This window comes from Helianthus annuus, chromosome 1, assembly GCF_002127325.2.
Source record: "Helianthus annuus cultivar XRQ/B chromosome 1, HanXRQr2.0-SUNRISE, whole genome shotgun sequence".
Lineage (NCBI taxonomy): Eukaryota > Viridiplantae > Streptophyta > Magnoliopsida > Asterales > Asteraceae > Helianthus > Helianthus annuus.
The window spans coordinates 142,198,453-142,220,883 of NC_035433.2; the positions used below are offsets into that span (position 1 = coordinate 142,198,453).

The 22,431-nt window shown below is 38.2% G+C and overlaps 2 protein-coding genes across 2 annotated transcripts; both read right to left on the reverse strand.

The window, feature by feature from the left end:
* Nucleotides 1–7,495: 7,495 nt before the first annotated feature.
* On the reverse strand, nt 7,496–12,175 carry LOC110882664 (histone deacetylase HDT1). Its single transcript, XM_022130631.2, has 9 exons — nt 12,023–12,175; nt 10,943–11,013; nt 10,623–10,863; nt 10,196–10,237; nt 9,936–10,114; nt 9,777–9,839; nt 8,928–9,018; nt 8,716–8,851; nt 7,496–7,744 (listed from the first exon to the last, which is right to left on the reverse strand). The coding sequence occupies exons 1-9, from the start codon at nt 12,033–12,035 to the stop codon at nt 7,690–7,692; spliced, it is 891 nt and encodes a 296-aa protein (XP_021986323.1). The 5' UTR covers nt 12,036–12,175; the 3' UTR covers nt 7,496–7,689.
* A 6,498-nt stretch (nt 12,176–18,673) lies between these two features.
* On the reverse strand, nt 18,674–21,658 carry LOC110882670 (heat stress transcription factor A-3). Its single transcript, XM_022130636.2, has 3 exons — nt 21,350–21,658; nt 20,273–20,532; nt 18,674–19,419 (listed from the first exon to the last, which is right to left on the reverse strand). The coding sequence occupies exons 1-3, from the start codon at nt 21,546–21,548 to the stop codon at nt 18,781–18,783; spliced, it is 1,098 nt and encodes a 365-aa protein (XP_021986328.1). The 5' UTR covers nt 21,549–21,658; the 3' UTR covers nt 18,674–18,780.
* Nucleotides 21,659–22,431: the final 773 nt, after the last annotated feature.

The following is a 22,431-nucleotide window of genomic DNA, read 5'->3' on the forward strand; positions in this document are numbered from 1 at the left end:
GTTGACAATTCGTTGGGTTACAACTCCTATTTCAGCAGGGATTACGGCCTCGGATCCAAATACCAAGCTATAAGGTGTTTTCTTGTGACTTGTTTTTTCGGTTGTTCTAATTGCCCATAGAACACTAGGCAATTCTTCGAGCCAATTGCTTTCATATCTTCCCAATCTTGTCTTGATGCCTTCCACAATGCTTCGGTTGGCTCTTTCGACCTGGCCGTTTGACTGCGGGTAAGCCACTGAGCTAAAGATCTGGTTGATCCTGTATTCCTTGCACCAAAGGCTGAGAGGTTTCTCGGCAAATTGCTTTCCATTGTCAGTGACAATTACCCCCGGCAACCCATAGCGGCAGATGATGTTTTCCCAAACGAAGTCTATGACTTGTTTTCCTGTGATCTTGGCAAGGGGTTTAACCTCTGGCCACTTGCTAAAGTAGTCGATTGCTACTAACAAGAATTTTACTCCCCCTTTGCTTGGAGGGAATGGCCCAACAATGTCCATTCCCCATTTATGGAATGGCCATGCCGAGGTTATTGGAACAAGATCATGTTTGGGACTTCTTGGAATTGGGGCATGGATTTGACAGGCATCACATTTCTTCAATTGTTCAACGGTGTCACGATGCATCGACGGCCAGAAATATCCAAGGTTCATGAGCTTTGCAACCACCGACCTAGCTCCAAAATGGGCTCCACATATTCCTTTATGTATTTCCTTGATCAAATACTTGCTTTGTTCGGGACCAACACATCTTAGCAAGGGGGAAAGGTAACCTTTTTTGTAGAGGGTTTCTCCTTGCAACACATATTGTCTTGCTTTGATTTTAACCATTTCGGCTTCTATTTGATCATTGGGTAGTTCATTACCTTGGAGGATTTTTTTGATGGGAGTCATCCAATTTGGATCTTCCTCGGTGACTACATCTTGTACTTCCAATTCATCGATCGATGGGGCCTTCAACAAACACCTTTTTAGTGAGGTGGGCGAAGGTGAGGGATGTTAATTTACTCAAGGCATCGGCCTTTTTGTTTTGGGACCTTGGAATTTGCTTGATGCTGCATGTTTGGAAGGTGTTCATTAACTCCTTGGACTTCTCTTTGTATCTTCTCATGTTGGGTTCTTTAGCGATATAGCTGACGTTAACTTGGCTTGAGACTAGCAATGAATCTGTGAACACTTCAAGCTTCTGAACTTTCATTTCTTTGGCCAGTCTTAAACCAGCGATCAATGCCTCGTATTCAGCCTCGTTATTAGTGGTCTGAAAACTAAAACAGAGAGCATATGTGAATTCTAACCCTTCATGGTTGATTAGAACTAAACCGGCTCCTGACCCTTCAACGCTTGAAGCCCCATCAGTGAATAATTTCCAGGCTTCAGGGTTGGAGGGTTCAGTGGTTGTGGTGTTTACTTCGTCAATTGTTTGGCTTGGGACTTCTACCAGGAAGTCAGCCAGAACCTGAGCTTTAATGGCTTTTCGTGGGACATAGGTGATGTTGTGTTCACCTAGTTCCACTGCCCATTTTGCTAGCCTTCCAGAGTTTTCAGGTTTTTCAAGCACATTCTTGACAGGTTGGTCAGTGACCACTTGTATAGGATGTGCTTGGAAGTACCTCCTAAGCCTTCTAGCTGTTTGAACCAGAGCTAGGGCAAGTTTTTCGAGGGGAGGGTATTTGGTTTCAGCTAATTTTAGAGTTTAGCTGAAAAAATAAACGGGTACCTGGGCCTTGTCTCTTTCAATGGTGAGGACTGCACTGATGGCTTCGTCAGCGATTGAAAGGTACACCGATATTACCTCCCCAGTTTCTGGCGCTGCAATATCTGGTAGGGAAACTAAGTGCTGCTTCATTTGATTGAAAGCTTCTTCAGCTTCATCAGTCCATTTGAAATCCTTCTTGTCTGAGCAGTTCTTGAGCGTTTTGTAGAAGGGTAGCGATCTTTCGGCCAATTTTGAGGTAAAACGCTTCAAGGCTGCAAGCTTCCCATTTAAGCTTTCAACCTCCTTCTTGGTTCTTGGTGGTTTAGCTTCGAGGACAGCTTTTACTTTGTTAGGGTTGGCCTTGATGCTTTGCTTTCCGACGATGTGACCCAAGAATTTTCCCTCCTCGAATCCAAACGAGCATTTCTCCGGATTGAGCTTCATGTTGACCTTTCTGAGGTTCTTGAAAGTTTCTTGAATATCGTCAAGTATTTGGTGTTCCGTCTTGCTTTTAATCACCAAGTCATCAACGTATGCCTCCATGTTTGTGCCAGTTTGGTTTTCGAAGGTCTTGTCGATGAGTCGTTGATAGGTGGCACCTGCATTTTTGAGGCCAAAAGGCATCTTTTGATAACAAAAGATACCTTTGTCCGTGTGAAAAGCTGTCTTTTCTTCATCCTCCTTCTTCATGAGGATTTGGTGATAACCTTTTTATGCATCAAGAAAGCATTTAAACGAATATCCTGTGAGGGAATCGACCTTGAGATCAATTTCCGGCAGTGGGTAACAATCTTTGGGACAAGCTTTGTTAAGATCTTTAAAATCTATGCACATTCTCCAAGAGTTGTCGGGTTTCTTGACCATAACCGGGTTTGCAACCCATGATTGGTACTTGACTTCTCGGAGAATGCCGGCCGACACAAGTTTTTCAACCTCTTGGCAAGCTGCCAGGCTTCTTTCGGGTGCCAGGCTTCTTTTCTTTTGGACCACCGGTTTGACATCCGGTGGTATTCTTAACTCGTGTTCGGCAATGTTCCGAGGGATCCCAGTCATATCTTCAGGACACCAAGCGAATACATCACTGTGATGTGTTAGCAGCTTTTCAAGGTATGAAAGGGTCTCCTGGGAAAGGTTTGGGTTGACCCTTATCCGTTGCTCAGGGTATTTAGGGTTTATGACCAACCCTTGCTTGTCTTCCTCACTGTTTGAGCTTTCACCCTCAATTATGTAAGCTTCCTGCGAGGGTTGAAGGGTTGCTATCCCCCTTTCAGTAGGGAATTTGACCGTGCCATGGCCAACAGACACTGCCATGTAAAATGCACATTGTCCGGGTCTCCCTATGATTACGTCATAACTTGAGGGGATGTTGATAACCACAAAGGTTAATGATTGGGTTCTCTCTTTCGATCCTTCGCTGAAACGAACATCAAGGGTTAGCTGCCCCAGAGGCTTGAGGGGTATATCGGCAATACCTTTTATGGAGGTTCCAGAAGGTTGAAGCATTGAACGTTCTTCATTGCTTAAACGGTTGAAGAACTTTTCGAACATGATTTCAGTGGCTGCCCCTGTATCTATGTATGCTTTACATGTTTGCAGTGTTCCTACTGTGGCTTCTACCAACCGCTGCTTTTTGTGAGGAACCTTCTCATCAGAGTATACCATATTGACTTACTTCCCCTTGTTTTCAGCCATCTTGTCTCGAACTCCTTTTACCAAATGGGCGAGTTCTCCTGACTTAACAGCCTCTTCAATTCTCTTTTTTAGTTGGAAGCAATCGTTGGTGTGATGTCCCTTTTCTTCATGAAACTCGCAGAATTGTGTGGAGTTCTCATTTTTTCTGCTTTTGGGGAGAGGCCTGGGAGATCTAAAGTTTTGTTTAACTTCTTCTGTTGACAGGATTTCCTGAGGGGTTTTGGTGAGGGGAGTGAAACTTATGCCTTTGTCTCTGCTTGGAAGGTTTCGACCTTCAGACCTTCGGGAGTCTGAACCCTTTGGGCGCCTGTCATAGGAGTTGAAGTTTCCCCTCTTTCTAGCCGGGCTATTGCTTCGCCAGCCGGACCCTCTTTTCCTTTGTTCCTTGATGTCTACGGCTTCCTCTCCCCGAATGTGAGCTTCGGCCCTTTCAAGGGCTTCTTCCAGGGTTTTGGGCAGAGATTTGTTGAAATCTCGTGTGAGGTATTTGGAGGTTATAGCATTCATAAAGCCAGCCACTCTCATTTTCTCATCTGCCCCTACATAGGTCAGACCTTCCTTCTTATATCGTTCAATGAAAGCTCGAAGACTTTCATCACGTTGTTTTATCTGGAAGATTACTGTTGCGTCTTTGACATATCGCCTTTGCTGGGAGAAGTTTGCCAGAAAACCCCTGCTGAGATCGTCAAAGCTTCGAACGCTTTGAGCAGGTAGGTCGTTGAACCAGATTCTGGCGGATCCAACAAGAGTCTGCATGAACATTAGGCAACATTCAGCGTTTGACCATTTTTCTATTCGAGCTGCACCAGTGAAGATCTGGAGATGGTCCTCGGGATCTTCAGTCCCATCATACGTTCTGATGTGGGTTGGCATCTTAATCTTTGATTGAAAATCATAATCGGCTATCTGCCTTGAGAAGCATGAGAGGTTGCTTGGCTTATAGGGTTTAGCCAAGTCCTCTTCAGGCCTTGTATCCACATTGTTACTATTGCCGTGATTCCCCTGAGTGGCTAGCACTTGATTAATGAAGTGTTGCCATGGGAAGTTGGCCATCATCTGGGATATCATATTGGGTATGAGGTTGAAGCCTTGAAGGCTTCCAGGACCAACCGAGCAGTTTACTCCAAGAGGGGTGCTGGTAACAGCACTTCGTGCTAAAGGGAGTACGGACAGAGCTTGCTCCCATGTGGTTGTTAAAGAAGTTGGATAGCTTGTCACCGGGGACTGTAGGAGCTGGTCAAGCGTTAGCTCGTGTCCCAGAGGAGTACCACTAGTAATTGGTTGGGAAGAGAGGATAGGATGTACCGTAGGATTTGTCATAGTGGACAGATAAGGGTGAGGGTTTGGAGGGTTGCTGGGACCAGCCTCACCTCTTGTGGTAAAAGGAGGTAGGGGTGGTCCGGGAGACAGCGTTGGCTCAGGTTCGTCATAATCTAAACGAATCCTTATACCCTTTTCCCTTTCTTTACTCACATGTTGGTTAAGAAGTGACCTTAACTCGAGGAAATTATTAGCGACCCCCTCGGGGGTAAGTTCAACACGCGCCGGGATGTCAGATACACCGACGTTGGGAGATGGAGCCCCAGATCTGGATAGGGTTGGTGTGTTGAAGGTAAAGAACTCGGGTGTGCTCCCCGGAGTCGAGAAAGGTGTTGTTATAGTCGTATGAGCTTGGCCACTACCCGGGGTGGAAGTGTTAGGGATCTGGTTCACTTTTCCCGGAGATCCACTTTCAGACATGGTGACTTTGAGTGAAGAGAGCTACACTACTAGGTCTTTTTTTTTAGAAGAAATAGCGGCGTAGCCCCACGGTGGGCGCCAACTTGTTGATGCAACAAACACGAGACCAAAGATGGTAGCTGGGTTGGTTAGGCAAAAAGGTTGAAGGGTTCAACCTTGCCTACCGCAGGTCGCGGGGTCCCCCCACGTTTGCAAAACGTGGAAGGAGGTTCGCTAGTTTGTAATTGTTGTTTGCTAAAAGTTCTTTCTCCAAGACGTGCTCGAATCCAGAAGTGAGAGCAAACAGAATGTGTGTGGTGGATGTGATAAGGAGTAACTTGAAAGCGAGCAAGTACTCTACGAATGACCCGAGATGAGAGAATCTCAACTGCTCGGAGAATGTCTTTTGGGGGTGAATGAGCTGTCTTTTTATAGGCGAAGACATCTCCCCAAATAGTATGTACAAGACTAGTAAAACCTGTTTGCAGTGGAGGGTTTCCCCTTTTGGGGTTGAAGGCTTTTGACCCCTGGATAATAGCATGTATTGTGCAGACCTGCTTTGCTTTTGCGGGCGTGGGTTGGTGAAGCGAGCTCGGATGTGATTGATTACTGTTCCCTCCTCGCTTTTCCCATCTCACAGCTTTTCAACCATTGAACCGTTTAACCCTTTAAGCATTTGCATGTTTAGTCACTTTATTTAGTCTTGGGCTACCCCCGTCATCACTAATTAAATGCTTTATGTATAATGTTACTATACGCAATTGTAACGTTTAATCTTTTATCACATTTACAAGTTTTGAAATAAACTATAACAGATTAAGGTAGCGTTTGGTATGAAGGAATGGAAGGTGGAATGGAATGGATCATTCTGATGGAATGAAAAGAAACATGTTTGGTTATCATGTGGTAATGGAATGGAGCATTCCAAAGGAATACAACTCCTTCCAAATATAATAATTTTCATTCCTTGGTATGTAGGTGTTTTTTTTCCATTCCTTCAAGGAATGGAAATAAATATCTTCTTTCATATTATTATTATTATTATACTTATACTTTTATTTTTATTTCTATTTATATTTATTAATATTCATACTAATATTAATATATATCAAAAATCTATAACATTAATATATTATTATTATTATTATTATTATTATTATATATATACTTATACTTTTATTTGTATTTATATTTATACTTATTAATATTCATACTAATATTAATATATAAAAAAATCTATAACATTAATATATTATTATTATTATTATTATTATTATTATTATTATTATTATTATTGAGGCAATTATATTTTTGTCGTTTTTAATACAGTTGTGTTTCGTTACTTCATCTTTTTTTGTTTATCAAATTGTACAAAGTTATGATTCATTATATTCACATATGATTAACCAAACATCACAATGAAATGGAATGATCCATTTCATTCCGTTGTCCATTCCATTACCTCGTCTATTCCATTAACTCATCTATTCCATTACCCCATACCAAACAGACCCTAAGTTACATATTGTATCGAAAACAGTGCAGTTTACGACTATGTTTGAAGTTTATGAAACAAAACAAAAAAATATACTTGGAACAGAAAAATAAAAAACCAAAAACCAAAACAAGTAATCACATCAATAGAGTGCAAATTTCATGTCCCTTTGATACTTCATGTGTAAACAATGACAACATAATACTTTTATACTTTAGTTTACTATGTAAGTTTACATAAATCTGAAAATGAGTATCATTTATAATGTAACTTAAAAATTACATTAGAGAAATGTTGCAACATATTGAAATTTGCTACCAAGGATGGTTCGGAAAGTGAACTAAACAAAGAAAGTTACATTTTAAAATATAAAGTTACATATCAGGTGGTTTTCTTGTTGCACCACATTAACTCTTTAAAGAAAGTTACATTTTAAAATATAAAGTTACATAGCAGGTGGTTTTCTTGTTGCACCACATTAACTCTTTGAAACAAGTTTGGAACTGTATCTAACGTAGAGATCAAATGACGATGTTTATAGCAAAAATTTCTTCTATGTTAAACATGTTGCATGTTTCAACATGTTAAAAATCTTTACACGAATAACGTTGTTAACATAAAGTATATATGTTGTAATGTATATCATCACCATCGAGAAACGCCCATCTACAAATTAAATTGTTACACACTTCATAAATGCTTTTCAAACTCTCTCAATCCAAGTATGTTTCGTTTTAAGGGTTGTTTGACAACTTCTGAATGATATAATGATATGTAAATCACATCATACTCTCTTACAATATCAATACACATTTTATTGTTATTCTAAGCAGTTAATGCTTGTGTTATTCTTGTTTTGTGTAGACACTTTAATCATTTTCTCCATTCAATTCAAATAAATATAAATCTGAAACAGTTTAGAAAAAGTAGATATTTGAAGCAAATAAATCCACCATGTTGTTTCCACATCATTCAAAAACATAATTCTGGTCTGGTGCCTTTTCTGGTACTAAAAAACAACCCTGCTTAAAACTAACCTCACTCATCCTTCAACAAAATCAGCCACCATTTTCATCTTTTCAAATACCATTTACTTGTGCTTAGCCTGGTTGTGAGATTGAAGAGCACTATCGGACTTGAAGGTCCTACAAAAACAAACCACCAACAGTTCATATATTCATGTTGGCTAGTTTCAAATCAAATGATTTTCAGTACAGGAGACTATCACGTCAAGTTTAAGGGTTTCGGGTTGACTTGAAAATCTGACCATGACCCGTATGTGTAGAGGTGCAAACAAGACAAGCAACTCAAGAAAATACTCGAAACAAGCAGAGCTTTATCGAGCCCGAACAAACCTTAAGCCCATATTAAAGCTTCTTTTATTAATATTTGAGTTTAAATGCCATTTTCGTCCATGTGGTTTGGGCCATTTTGTCAGTTTAGTCTAAAGGTTTCATTTTTCGCTTGTGGATACAAAAAGGTTTCATCGTTGCCATTTTAGTCCACTAGGTTAACTTCATCCATTTTTCTGTTAACTAGAAGGGCAATTCAGTCCTTTTATATGTAATTCTGTGAACTACAAGGGCAATTTTGCCATATAAAATGACCGAATTGCTTTTCTCGTTAACAGAATTAATGGATGAAATTAACCCAATAGACTAAAATGGCAACAGTGAAACCTTTTTGGACCCGCAGGCAAAAAATGAAACCTTTAGACTAAAATGGCAAAATGGCCCAAACCACAAAGACTAAAATGAAACATTCAAACCTTATATAAAGTTGTCTGGTAAACGTGTCGAGCCAAGCTTATTTAAACTAGTTTTAAACCAAGCCCGAACTTAAAAATAGTCTTGTTAAGTAAACAAGCCTGAGCTTCACTCATCAAGCTCGCGAGCCTAAACGAGTTTATTATTTATATTATTTTTATTTATTATAATATTTAATAAACAAACCGAGTCCGAGTCCGAGCTTTAAAAACAAAGCACAAACCAAGCCAAGCTTTATCGAAACTGGTTCGTCTCGTTCGCACCCCTATGTTTGTATCCGTGTCGAGAACTGTCAGTGGTGGGGTAATTTAGAACAATATATGAAAAGATTTAAACATAAAAAAGCATACCTGTTGCATGGTTTGCAAGAATGTGCACCATCAGTAGAAGCAGAGGCTGGGCTTTTCTGATTTGACTTGTTTGCTGGCGTCTTGGTTTGCTTTGAGGGGTGAGGTGTCGCCACATGTCCTCCTGCTTTCTTGCCATCTGTCAAAAATATGCAACTATTTTAATATCATTCTACATTCATACTTGATTAAAATTTTGCAAGTCTAAATTTTACCAGTCTTCTGAGGGGTAGACAGTTTTGCCTTTTTGTCACTTGCAGGGGTCTTCATTGCAGACTCATTAGCTCTCTTCTTTCCAGATTGTTGCTACAACAATAAAAAAAAGTCCAAAACAATGTTGAAACTATAAACATGCTATTTTATCCAATCAACCAACTTTGGACCTTCAACTTTAGCATTAACCAACTTTAACCCCTCTACTTTAATAGCAACATGTTTAGCCCCTCAACTTTAATAGTGATATCCTCAACTTGGATAATTAAGAGCAACATGTTTAGCACCTCAACTTTAATAGTGACATCCTCAACTTTGGTAATGACATATTTAGTACCTTAACTAAAACAAATAAATAACTTTGGCCCCTAAACTTTAGGGTGAGAGGGGCACTCGGAGTGCCCTCTCTTATGCACGGCCAATCAGCACGCGCCACGTCAACTCCCCTCTTAAACTCCCCTCACACCCTCAATTTGATGGCGGCACTCCTCTCTTAGGGGACTTGCTTTTTTATTCAAAAAGAAAAAAAAAGAAAATAATTTGATTGGTTGAAAAGCTTGTGGGCCACCCTCTCCCTCTCTCCCTTCACGCGGTAACCTCTCACCAATCCCATTCACCGAATTGGGTCACCGCAGGGATGGCGGCGGTGTTCCCGCTAGGGGAATTGGGTCACCGAAGGCACTCCCCGCTGGTGCCCCGTATACCCTTACTAATAAATAACTTTAGCCCCTTAACTAAAACATCAAACATGTTAACTCGTGTTTTGCTTATTTTTATCTACGTTGGTAGCCCACTTGTTTTACTTAAATAAATGAAAGTAAAAAAGAACAGAAACAGAATATTTTACTAACCTTCTTTGGTGTCTCTTCCTCCTCGTCACTGCTGTCTTCACTATCAGAGGAATCCTCATCATCCTATTTAAAAAAAACAAGTACCAAGAGTTGGTAACTAAGATTCAGTGGATCACTATAGTGGAATGAAACGAGATTTGCAATACAAAAACTGCATACCTCGTCTGAACCTTCAGACATTGAATCACTGTCATCAGAGTCGGAATCATCAGAGTCGGAATCTTTCGAAGGTTCTACAATCTGCACTTTCTGCTTACCATCTTTCTTCTTGGACTCCGCTGGAACAGCTTCTTTCTTTTCCTCCTGCTTCACCACCACTGGCTTATCTTCTTTCTTGCCTGAAAACCAAAATTACATGTTACGACCAAGACTACTCCAATAATGTATATTAACAGAAAAAACAATTTATAGTTTTATACCATTAACAACTGGAAGTGGAAGAGCATCTTCTTCATCAGAATCTAGAAAAAAACAACAAACATTAAATAACAAAACTAAAAACAATAAAATAGTAAAGAAAATACAGAACAATTTAGAGGTGTGCACGGCTCGGTTCGGTTTTTAGGTAAAACCGTAACCATAAACGTTCGGTTTCAAAAATAAAAATGTATATCCATGATTCAAGAACGTTTGCATTTTTATTTAACCTTTTTAATTAATATTGTACACATAAACATACCTTATAATATATTTCTATGTTTCTCTGAAGTTTTTATTAAGACATTTTCTCTTATATTATTTTGAAAATCGTTTAATTTATATGTTACGTTTTGTTATTTGTTGTAGGCGATGGATAAATCATTTCACATATATATAAACATACTAATGTTTTTATTATACACTAACCAGATTCTTCTTCTAATTCAGATTCATCAATAGGTTGGTCAGCTTGGTATCCATAGAAGTAGACACTGCCATTTTTCCAGTTGTGTGACAAAGTGAAATCTTTGTCAATCACCAAGTCGAATAGCTGTTGAGGCAATCTCTCAGAATTGAGTGTTCCGAGAACAAGCTTTTTGGACTCAATGTTGATGTGCAAGTAAACGGAGTCACTTGGTTTGTTATTCTTGAGTTCTCCAAGACAAGCCTACATAAACAAAAAGCGAGTTTGTTTTAGATCGAAGCGACAAAGGCGTTGAAATCCATTGTATGAAGAAGTTGTATACCTGTGAAAGATGTAAAACTTTGCCTTCACCAAGCTTTACTTCTAGTGGTTGACCACTTTTAACCTCGACACCTGCAAACAGAATGATATAGAAAATTAACCGATCAAATTGACTATAGAACCAACTAGCCGAACACTATGAACTAAATCTAGACCGTTACTTTTAAAAAACACTCTCACGACAATTTGTCTTTAACATAACAACCAAAACTCTCCTGACATAAACACCTACCGCAACGTCTTCTAAAAAAACCTAAGAACAATTCAAACATTTTGAGCTAAATCTAGACCATCACTTCATAAATCACTTTCACACCACTGTATCATCAAAATAACAAGCAAAATCACATACATACAACAACAAATGAAAACAAAATAACAGATAGACACTGAGCAATCGAACCTTCAGCGACATCCTCCAAAAAAACCTAAAAACTGTATAATAATATTCATAAAAACGTACATAACGAGTACATTCATACTAAATCCACAACGAAAACAAACGTCAAGTCATAAATTTCAAACGAATAAAACATGACAATAACTAATCATGTACACACAATCACAAATGAAAACAAAATAAAACATAAACACGGAGCGATCAAACTTACAGATACATCCTATAAAAAACCTAAAAACAAAATTACATTCGCACATTCATACCAATTTCCAAAACAAAAACGAATAACATATTACAAAAATCAAAATCAAATCATCAAACCTACAGCTACATCCTCCAAAATTAACCTAAAAACAAAACAATACTCGCAAACGCATACATAACTTTCACATTCACACAAATTTCCACAACGAAAACAAACCTCAAATCATAAAATCGAAAGAATAACACATTACAGAAGCAAATCATCTACACACGATCATAAACAAAAACATAATAAACAGATACATAACATCAAAATCACAACAAACAAAATAACGATTTATCATCACGAATAATCATAAAATCCAAAATATGTACGCATTTTCATCCGGTAAAAACCCTAACTATCAGAACGGAAGATGAAATACGATATATGCATGTAGAAATGATAACAGAATAGAGAAATATGTGAATCGTTACCCCAAAACTCCATTGTTGACGAAGATTCTAGAGAGAAGATGAGCGGCAGAGAGGAGAGTGTGTGAGCAGAAAATAGAAAAACGTTAGGGTTTGGGGAAAATGAATATGAAGTTTATAAAGAGGCAGCGGGATGGAGGTGTGATACGGTGCTTCGCGGAACACGGTAAGTTTTCAAAAATTGAATTTGTCAAGTTTATTACGGGTTTTTGATTTGTTTGATTTTGTATTGTATCCTCACGTTTATACATGGAATACGGACATACTTAAAATACCCTTAGGGTGAACGTGGTGGGTTCGGGGTTTTCTGTACGGTAACACCATCGTCGGCCCTTTTCTTACTGTGCGGCATGCTTGAAATCAGGGACCTGTCACTGCTTGTGGGGAATTGTTTGTTGACTGTTACTGCATATGAAACCAACCACTAGGGCTGTTCACGAGCCGAACCGAACCGATCAGACCTTTGCTCGTACTCGGTTCGTTTACAAACCGATCCGAACCGAACCGAGCGTTTTTTCAACCGAGCCAAAGTCGAGCGAGCGTATTTTGATCCGAGCATTTTTCGAACGAGCGTCGAGCGAGGATCGAGCGTCGCAAAACAAACAAGGAAAGTGACGATGGGAGTGCTAGTTATTAGAATAAATTGCAGTTTTCGTCCCTTATGTTTCGTCTAACAGAACACAAGTAAAAGTTTAACAAATAACAAGGAATACAAAACCCTTAACTAGTTCTATTGAGATTAACTAAGCAGAAAGATAAATCATCGACCGATTGAAACATACCCTTGTTCTATCGGAAGTTTGATGAATGAACCGATTGAAGCAAAACCCTCGCGAGCTGGCGTCTTGGCGAGTGGCGATGGAGAAATCAAATAACGATGGCCAATGGGGAGTTTTGATTAGGGTTTTTGTACTTCTGAATCGAAAGGCGGGTTGAGAATTAAGTATTTGAAATTTTGACTCAATTACTCAAATGGACATTTAAGTATTGGACAATGGACTATTGGTATTGGATTTCAATTCTAATTACTTAAATGAGCTCTATTTGAATATTGAACCAAATATTGTTGATGTTGGTCTCTAGTCATTTCATTAAAAATGATACACACACACACAAATACATATATTAAAAAATAAATCGAGACAACAGAGCCGAACCGAACTGAGCGGACATTTGCTCGTGCTCTGTTCATCTACAAACCGAACCGATTCGAACCGAACATTTTTTCAATCGAGCTGAATTAAACGAGCAAATTTCGAGCATCTTTTGAACGAGCATCGAACGAGCGTCGAGCGCTGAGCAATTTGAACAGCCCTACCAATCACACATTTTCATTTTTTTTAAATGGTTTGAGTGAAACCACCCCTTGTGATATGTTCCCGAGTTAACTTAACGAGTGAAAAGAAAAGAAAGTAAAAGTGAGAAAGGAAAGAAAGAAAACTAAAGAATTTAGTCTATTTTTCCTTTCATTTCTTTTCTTTTACTTTCTTAAATAAAACTCGGAAACACGATATGTTTTATTTTCTTTTCTTTTTCTTCCTTAAATGAAACTCTGGAACACATAATATTTTTACTTTTTTTTTTGTTTCTTTTCCTTTCCTTCTATTAGAAACTCTAGAAGGACAGGCAAGAGGGGAGTTGGAGATGAGAATTGACATGGCAAAAAAAATCATTGTGAGAATTTACAACAAACCACGAGTTATTAAAACAAATTTAAATAAATGAAAGCATTGTAATTGAACAATAACATAAGAAATGAAATATATATCCCAATTCCATCTAGATTGTATTCCATTTTGTGAAACAAAACACCTAAATTCCAAATCAAATTTCAATTCTCGCGCGAATTCCAATTTCAATTCCATTACAATCCATAAAACGAACGGTACCTTAGGGTGAACCTGGTGGGTGCGAGGAAGGGAGCGGTGTAACAACTTTCATCAAAACTATTATTTCTTATTATATTTTGTCCAATAGGAAACCCTAATTAAGACCCCTAAGTGATACTGCATGACCCCTAAAATTTTCAGAACAATCGGAATCAGGATCAGGGCCCCTAAAACTCAGGGGGGGGGGTATTTCCTAGTTAGTATTATCCAAACTGTTTTCGATAGAAATTGAATTTTAACGAACCGTCGACTCACCCAAGCTACTGAGACGCGTGGCTACCTCATATTAAAAGTGACCTCTCGCGCCACGCGAGAGCCTCTCGTGACACGCGAGCGCGCCGTTTTTCCAGTATAAATAGAGGAGTTTGGCACTTGATTTCCTGCGTTGGTTCGACGGTAAAATTCAATTCCTACACCCAGATATCGTCTGAATACTACAAAAACCCACATAATCTCGAAATTCTGCCGCGATAACAGGGTAATAACTCGATCGCTATTACGATTCAACGTCCGCTCGATTATAACTATCCAACGATTGTTTAAGTGTCGCTCAAATTGAGTTCATACTTTGTTATTCATCGTGATTTCGACTTGAATGTTTGAGTGCTGTTCGAATTCGGACTATACTCTGTCATTCGTTGTGAATCCGCTGAATTGTTAAGTATTGCACTTTGTTAATCGTTGTGAGGGTTTAATCTCGTGAATTATCGTAAATGCTGTATTAGTTATTTACCTAGTTTCGTGTGCATCATTTCTTAAATTAGGTTATTAGTCTTACCAGTAGACTAAACTTTACCCCATACACTTACAATCAAAGTAGATGCTAATTCTCAGAAGAATCTGAATCATGAAGCTCGTTAATTACTGCATGCTTATAATGTGAGTCATTCTCTTTTTATCAATTGTTTTACAATACTCCAAATTATTTTCCAAAGTTATAATTACAGGGATTAAGTCTTTGTAATCACCAAATTACAGCCGGTATGTGGGGTATTGTGCACATTACTATTGTTTGTATCATGTTAGGTGAGCGAGCCTAAATCATGATATACACTATTAGGTAGTCGGACCTAAATAGTGATTTATGTCACTTGTGGGTGAACGGACCCAACAGTGATATGACCACAGTCACAGATCCGGTCGAGTGACAAATACTGTGGGTAGTTGGTTTGATAGCAGTAACATTGTAATCGCTCTTAATACTGTGAATTATAACAAATGCGTCGTTTTAAGTAAAATGAATGATTCACTCAGTATTTCTCGCTGACAAAACCTTTTTAAAACACGTTTCAGGTAATTACAGTAGATTGGAGTAAGGATTGGCTCCGGCACTGAAAGACTTCAAAGAAGTGGCTTATTTGATTAATTAAATCAAATTAAAGAATATTGTTTTATTAAAAGCTACCTTTGTAAAAATGGAATTTATTCCATCTATTTAAATAAAATCCGGTGTTTCTAAACTCTAATAGTTTTCCTAACTCACGGTCCTGATGAAATTTCCGCTGCAATGTTTTTCAAAAATAATCACTGGTACCACTGGGCTGCTCACGGCTCCCGATTCCGTCCAGGGTGGGGTCGAGGGTCGTGACAAGCGGGGTGGGTTTTCCCGTGTGGTAACACCATCGTCGACCCTTTCCTCACTGCGCGGCATGCTTGAAATCATTGAGGGGAATTGTTTGTTGACTGTTACTACATATGAAACCAATCACACATTTTCATTTTTTTAAATGGTTTGAGTGAAACCACTCCTTGTGATATGTTCCCAAGTTAACTTAACGAGGGAAAAGAAAAGAAGTAAAAGTGAGAAAGGAAAGAACGAGAAAGAAAAACTAAAGAATTTAGTCTAGTTTTCCTTTCATTTCTTTTCCTTTCTTAAATGAAACTCGGAAACACGACATGTTTTATTTTCATTTCTTTTTCTTCCTTAAATGAAACCCTGGAACACATAATATCTTTACTTTCTTTTTGTTTCTTTTCATTTCCTTCTATTAGTAAACTCTGGAAGCCAGGAAGGAGAGGCAAGAGGGGAGTTGGAGATGAGAATTGACATGGCAAAAAAAAAAAAAAAATCATTGGTGAGAATTTACAACAAACCACAAGTTATTAAAACAAATTTAAATAAAATAATGAATTAAGTATTATAGAAAAAAAATTATTACATATATCTCTCCTATTTAAAACTCTAATTACATATTTCATAAACTTATAATTACAGTTGTACGTTTGATTCAAAGTGGATTTGACTGATTTTGTTCCGACACATTTTCTTAGGGGATAAGGAGTGGGGGGCGGCAAAACGAAATCACCGATGCGGCAATGGGTGGCAAACCAATGCCAACCCATTTGCCACTTCCATGTTTGACGAAAATGTTGAGAAATCAGTGAGCCAACACCGATGCGGCAAAGGGAAGAAGGAGAGAGAGAGGGGGGGTATGGGGTGTGGTCCATTCCAATCTCAACCAATCACATCTTTTTTCTTTTTTTTTTTAAAAATAGTTTACCACTTCACCAAGTGTTTAAACCATTGCTAACATTTTTCACCAAAATTTAAACACTTTTGCCTAATTGACATGGCGCGCTCTCATTGGTCGGTTTTTTGGTTTGCCACTTTAAAGTGTTTAACCACTCCTTATACCCTTAAGCTTAGGATTATAGTTGTACATGACTCTCGTATCCTTTTTCATAAGCTTAGAATTATAGTTTTATATGTCTCCCTCGTATCCTTTCCAGATACAAACTCTTAACGGTATGGATTATCAATACATAGAAATAAACAAATCAAATCTTTTTTTTTTTCATTTACTTTTGATACTTTTGGTTTCCTCGCGCCAGAGGCTGTGGATATACTTAGTCGAGTTCAAAGGGTCATGCATAATAATGTTATGACGTCGAGATCTATAGATGTAGTTTTTAAAAGACTTAATTTTGCTATTTAAAATGAGACAGTGACATAGCTTGTTGACCTTACATTCTATCTCGATGTAAAAGAAAATATATATTTACCTCTTTTGATTGAAATAAAACTGACAAGTTCCTCAAACCTACTGCTTGTGTTTGACACTACTTGTTAAACTTAAAAGAGATAAACTTGTTATTATGAAAACTTGTATATGATTACAAGCTACAATGGAAAACAAAAAAGCTACACATCCTTATATAGGGCCAAACTTTATACAAGAAACATTAATGAAGAAAAGATAACATTAAGTCAACTAAATCTATTCCAAATAAATATACCTACACCAATTCAGAACCTTTTGCACCAAATCAACATAATACGATCCAATACTTAGCCCAACTCCATAACTCATAAGCTCAAGTGTTGCTCAAATCAGATATGCTTATGAGTAGTCCCGCAGGATGGATTATGTTTAGCTTACGAGTCAAATGAGCATAAACAAAATAAGACCACCCGTAGTGGGGCGTGATTTAAAAAAAAAAATTGAAAAAAAAAAACGCCCCAAAACGCCCCTCCCCCCACTACACCCCGGCGTTACCCGGCGTTTTTTTTGGAAAAAATTGTTGTTCGCGTTATAATGAAAACGCCGAATTGCTTTGGAACAAATGATACCCACCAATCAATTATATCCACATGCTCTGACATGCTGAATGCCCCATGTGTGTGTTTTTTTTTTTTTCATTAAAAATAATATGGGGGTTATTGGAATAATGTCCCACTACACCACTTTATGCTATAATGCCCCATGCTGAGTGGGATGACATGTGTCGGATAATGCCCCATGGTGGGGGCATTATAACATCTTACCACTACACATGGTCTAAGTACCTAAAGAGATAACGGGTCACACGGTGTCTGGGTTCAAACTTTCAAAGGTTAGCCAAGGACCAAGGTGTATTACTAATTTACCTCATAAACCTTTTTACTAAAGAGAGTCTAACCTTTGGATTTTTTTGACATTTAAACACCTTGAAATTACATTTATTCGTATGTGACTAGTCTTGGCTTCAAGTGTCAATTAATTTGGGAAATCTCATAGATAAACATTCTTATCAAAATAAATCTTCATTTTTTTCTTCTTTGTTTGCAAGATGAAATAGACCAATAAGAGCATCGGGATTTTTTTTTCCTATGGGTTCACCTTTTTCAGTTGTCTGATTCTCACAACTAAACGTTGAAACTTTCAGGTCGGGTCAGATCCAACATTCCATGGTCGAACTGATGTTGTCGTTTTACCAATTCATAGTAACTCAAACAGTCCTGTTAATAAAATGATTTTGTGCTATTATGAAGAAAGCCAAATACAATGAGTTGCTACTTGTGATCATTTGCATATGTATTGGTGTTCAAAAGAACATATACATTTGAAGAAGACCAACATTACAAGGAGGCCCATGATAAAACATACACCTACATGTTTGTGTGATCACATACATAACACATGTTAAAAACGACTTAGTTCGCTACACTATGCAACGAACATGCTCTCGTTTGACTAGACAGTCTTTGCTACATATATAAATTGTATGTAGCAAATCAATGATCATCTAAAACTCGTCTTTTTTTAAAACTTTTTATGTATAATATCACGGTCATAAACATATTTTAAGTCGTTATCGCAATAACAAATGACATACCACTATTTCAAAAAGACGAAAACAATGAAATAACAGTTTTATCCAATGTTTTAAAATCCGGTTTTATACCGCACCGGATTTAGTTCAGAAACGGTTTAACCGGGTATATCGGGCGGTTCAACCGGGTGTACCGGACGGTTTAACCGGTTCTACCGGACGGTTCAATCGGTACAACCAGCCAGTTTGAACCGGTTTTTAAAGCATTGGTTTTATCATTACTAAATATTCACATTACCTACACCATTTTGTTTTAACCCGAATTCGAATCCAATTCCCTCAAGGATCCATTTTACTAAAACTACCATCACCTTGCCAATTATCACCACCAGAAGTCCCTAAATCCCACAATTCCGACAACTCATAGTTTCCAAGATCACTCCAAATATCCTCCTCTTTCACACTAATGCCACCTATCCGACCCGAAAGCGGGTCCAATGGGTAATCCAGCACAGCTTCTGAGTGATCATTCTCCACCACATTCTTTCCTTTTGACTCAAAACCATCATGGGGTTGATGTTTGACAAACTTCCGAGCGGTTCTTGGAGACGAAACTCGCAGCATTTGCTCGTGTTGTTCTGTCGGGTTTTGAAACATTTTCGCCATAAACAAAAGCATTTGCTTCTGTTTACTCTCAGCAGCTTTGAGTTTTTCGTTTATTGATTCCATATACTTGTGTGTTTCGCGGTTTTCGTGCTTTAATTCGATGACTTGTTGCATCATTTCTGTCTTTTGTTTGTGTAGTCTTTGTATCTCAGCTTCCAGGTTGTTAAATTCTTCATTGGCTAAAAAGCGGGTGCTTGTTGACATCGGTTGATTCGATCTACGCCTTTGAATGTTCTTTAAAAGATGCTTGTGGTTTTGTAAGAAGCTTTCCTTTGCGAACTCCCATTTGTCGGGATCTATCTTGCGAAATCCCTGAATCGAATCACGTTTAAACAATGCTAAGAACCGAAAAAAACGCGTTCAATCAGTATAAAGTATGATTTGAATTGCGAAATCCCTCCGTTCCCGGTCCGACCGGCCGGTCCGGGTCTGAAAACACTGATATACATGGATTATTGTTTTCTTCAAAACTAATGTATTTAGTAAAAAAAAAAAAAACCTACTACAAATGGGACTTTCTTGTTCTACTAGGTAGGAGTGGAAAAAAACGATTAACCGAATTGAAACGACTTAACTGACAAAACCGAACCAAAATAGCAACACAAACTAATAACCGATAGTTTGATTTTGTTTTTTTAAGAAAACCGAAATTGATCGGTTTCGTAAAACCGAAATTCCTGTTTTGGTTCGGCTTGCACCTAAAACCGACCTAAACTGACCCATACACACCCTTAACTTGGGGTGGTAGTTCAATTCCGTATTTTGCAACTCCGGATTTTATTTATTTATTTATTTATTTTTTTGATATTGCGTTTGATACTGCGACTTGAAATGTTAGATTTTTTGTCCACAATGTCTATCTCCGGATAGGAATGAGCATTTGGTACCCGGTACCGATACCAAATTTCCCGTACAAAATTTTTTCGGTACTGGTACCCACTTTTAGGCATTTTCGGTATCGGTACCGGTAAAATACTGATTTTTACCTTCAAATACCGATACCGTACCGGCATTTTCGGTACCGGTACTCAGTTTTGACGATTTTCACTACCGGTACCACGCTCATCCCTATGTTCGGAGCCACAATATTTTTCATATTCCTTCAGTTTTTTTGCTTGGTTTCGCAAAATGTGTATAAAATGTTTTAAAGCTAATATTTACCCACATATGAGTTAAGTTGTCGAACAAAGCTCGAAAAATTGTTGTGTTTGAAGTTCCTCGGCAGGATTGTTCTCGAAAATGCCACTGGATCCCAGACGACGAAGCTTTGCCCACTCCTACCCCATGAGATAATCGGGTCTAGTGTCGGGTCGTCCACTAGATCGAAAGTTTTTGACAAAAATGCTGGAATTTGTGTTCCTTGTAAATTCTCTAGCGGTCGGGGAATCATCTCCCCTTCTCGAATTGTCGCCACATTCGTATCTCCTGTCACCAATTCTCAATCTTAAAATAAAATCTGACTAAAATATAAAAAGCATAAAAGAAGTAGTTAACAAAAAATTATACAAATTAGAAATTACAGAAAATGGGCAACCCGGTACATAACTCTCATAAGCTAGGTCAGTGGCGGAGCTAGACTTTAACACCAGGGGTATCACAAAAAAAAATTACGGTGTATTCATAAAAAATCCTTTATAGGGGTATCCTCGTATTTTTTTAGGGGTATCCTTTATATAAAATCGAAAAAAAAAAACAAAAAATTAACACTGCGAAACACGACTTTGAGCCGTAGCCCGTACTACGGCTGCCACAATGCTATCTCCGCCCCTGAGCTAGGTCCTAAGTCACATGATAGCAACCTTAATGTTGCTATTTGCTAAAGAGTCACTCCTAAAATAAAATTACTGAAAAGAACGAACCCCGTGCACAATGCTTCCTCGCATGCTAGTAGAGATGAGCATCTGGTACTGAATACATGTACCAATTTTTTTACAGTACCAATTCAGTACCCACTTTTTGGCATTTTTCGGCATTGGTACTTTTCGTACCTATATCGAAACCGGCAAAATACCAATTTTCACTTCAAATAACCGGTAGCGTACCATACTATACCGAACATTTCGGTACCGGTACTTTTGGTACCTGTACCGAAACCGGTAAAATACAATTTTACCTTTAAATACCGGTACCGTACCGTACCCCCTTACCGGTACCATGAGAGTAGCCTTGAACGATGTTGCTCAATGTTCACCCTAAAATTAAAACAAATATTGAAAATTTGTAATAACTACTAAATACCCACCAAATGCCGATGAAATCGGGTCGGATCCTGCCGGAGAAAATGAAGAGTGGGGATTCATTGAAGACACATAATATAATGAATGAATTTTGTGAATGGTCGGTGGGGGACATAGGGAGATTGGAGTGTGTATATATAGGTAATGTATATAAAAATCTGGTAGGCAAATTGGCAATGGCGGTGTGTTGACCGGCGTGACCATTGTTGCACCGCCGACATTGGTGGTTCTGTGGAAGATATTTTTAGTTTTTATTTTTGTTGAAGGTGGGTTTGACGGACCAATCAGGGTTTAGGGGGAAGGATCCGAAGCCGCACGTGTCATCCCCAAATTGGCAAGAACAAAACTTCCATATTAAGCAACAACCAACCCATGTAAAACAAACAAAACGTTTTTTCTTTTTCTTTCTTTTTTTTTTTTAAAGAAACTTGTATGTAGATCGGATTATTTTTTTAAACCGGCCCGGTTTTTTTTTTTTTTTTTTTTTTTTTTTTTTTTTTTTTAAACAGTTTTTTGGTGCTAATTGGTTTGGTTTAAAACCGGTCTGGGCTAAAAAAACCGGTTTAAACCGGTTTCAAAGATCAAGAATACTGACTAGTCTATCAATCGTTGGTTCGGTTCGGGTTGAAACTGGTTAAATAGTTTAAATTTTTTGTGGTTTCGATTCCAAAACCGGTTTTTTACACCTATGCTTGTATGGAGTATATTGACGAGTAGGGGTGTAAACGAGCTGGGCCGAAGTGCTGAACCCAAGCTCGACTGGGCTCGAGCTCGGCTAATAGTTCGGATTATTAAAATTTATTATTCCTTTTAACAATTGAGTCCACATTTTAATACATAATCTGAAAACTGAAAGCAATGGGAAAAGTTGTTTTTTTTGCTTACCTGCTTTTGTTTTAAGGTCAGTGCCTGATACTAAGAAATCTGCAAACCAAAAAGAGGCAGAATATTCATCAAACTTAAACATATAATTTGTCATTTATGGCTCAAGCATACGAAAACCTCAATCCGTATAATATACATAAACCTACTGCTCAATGGACAACCCTTCATTCAATCCTTAGCATTTCTTTGACATAACACATAA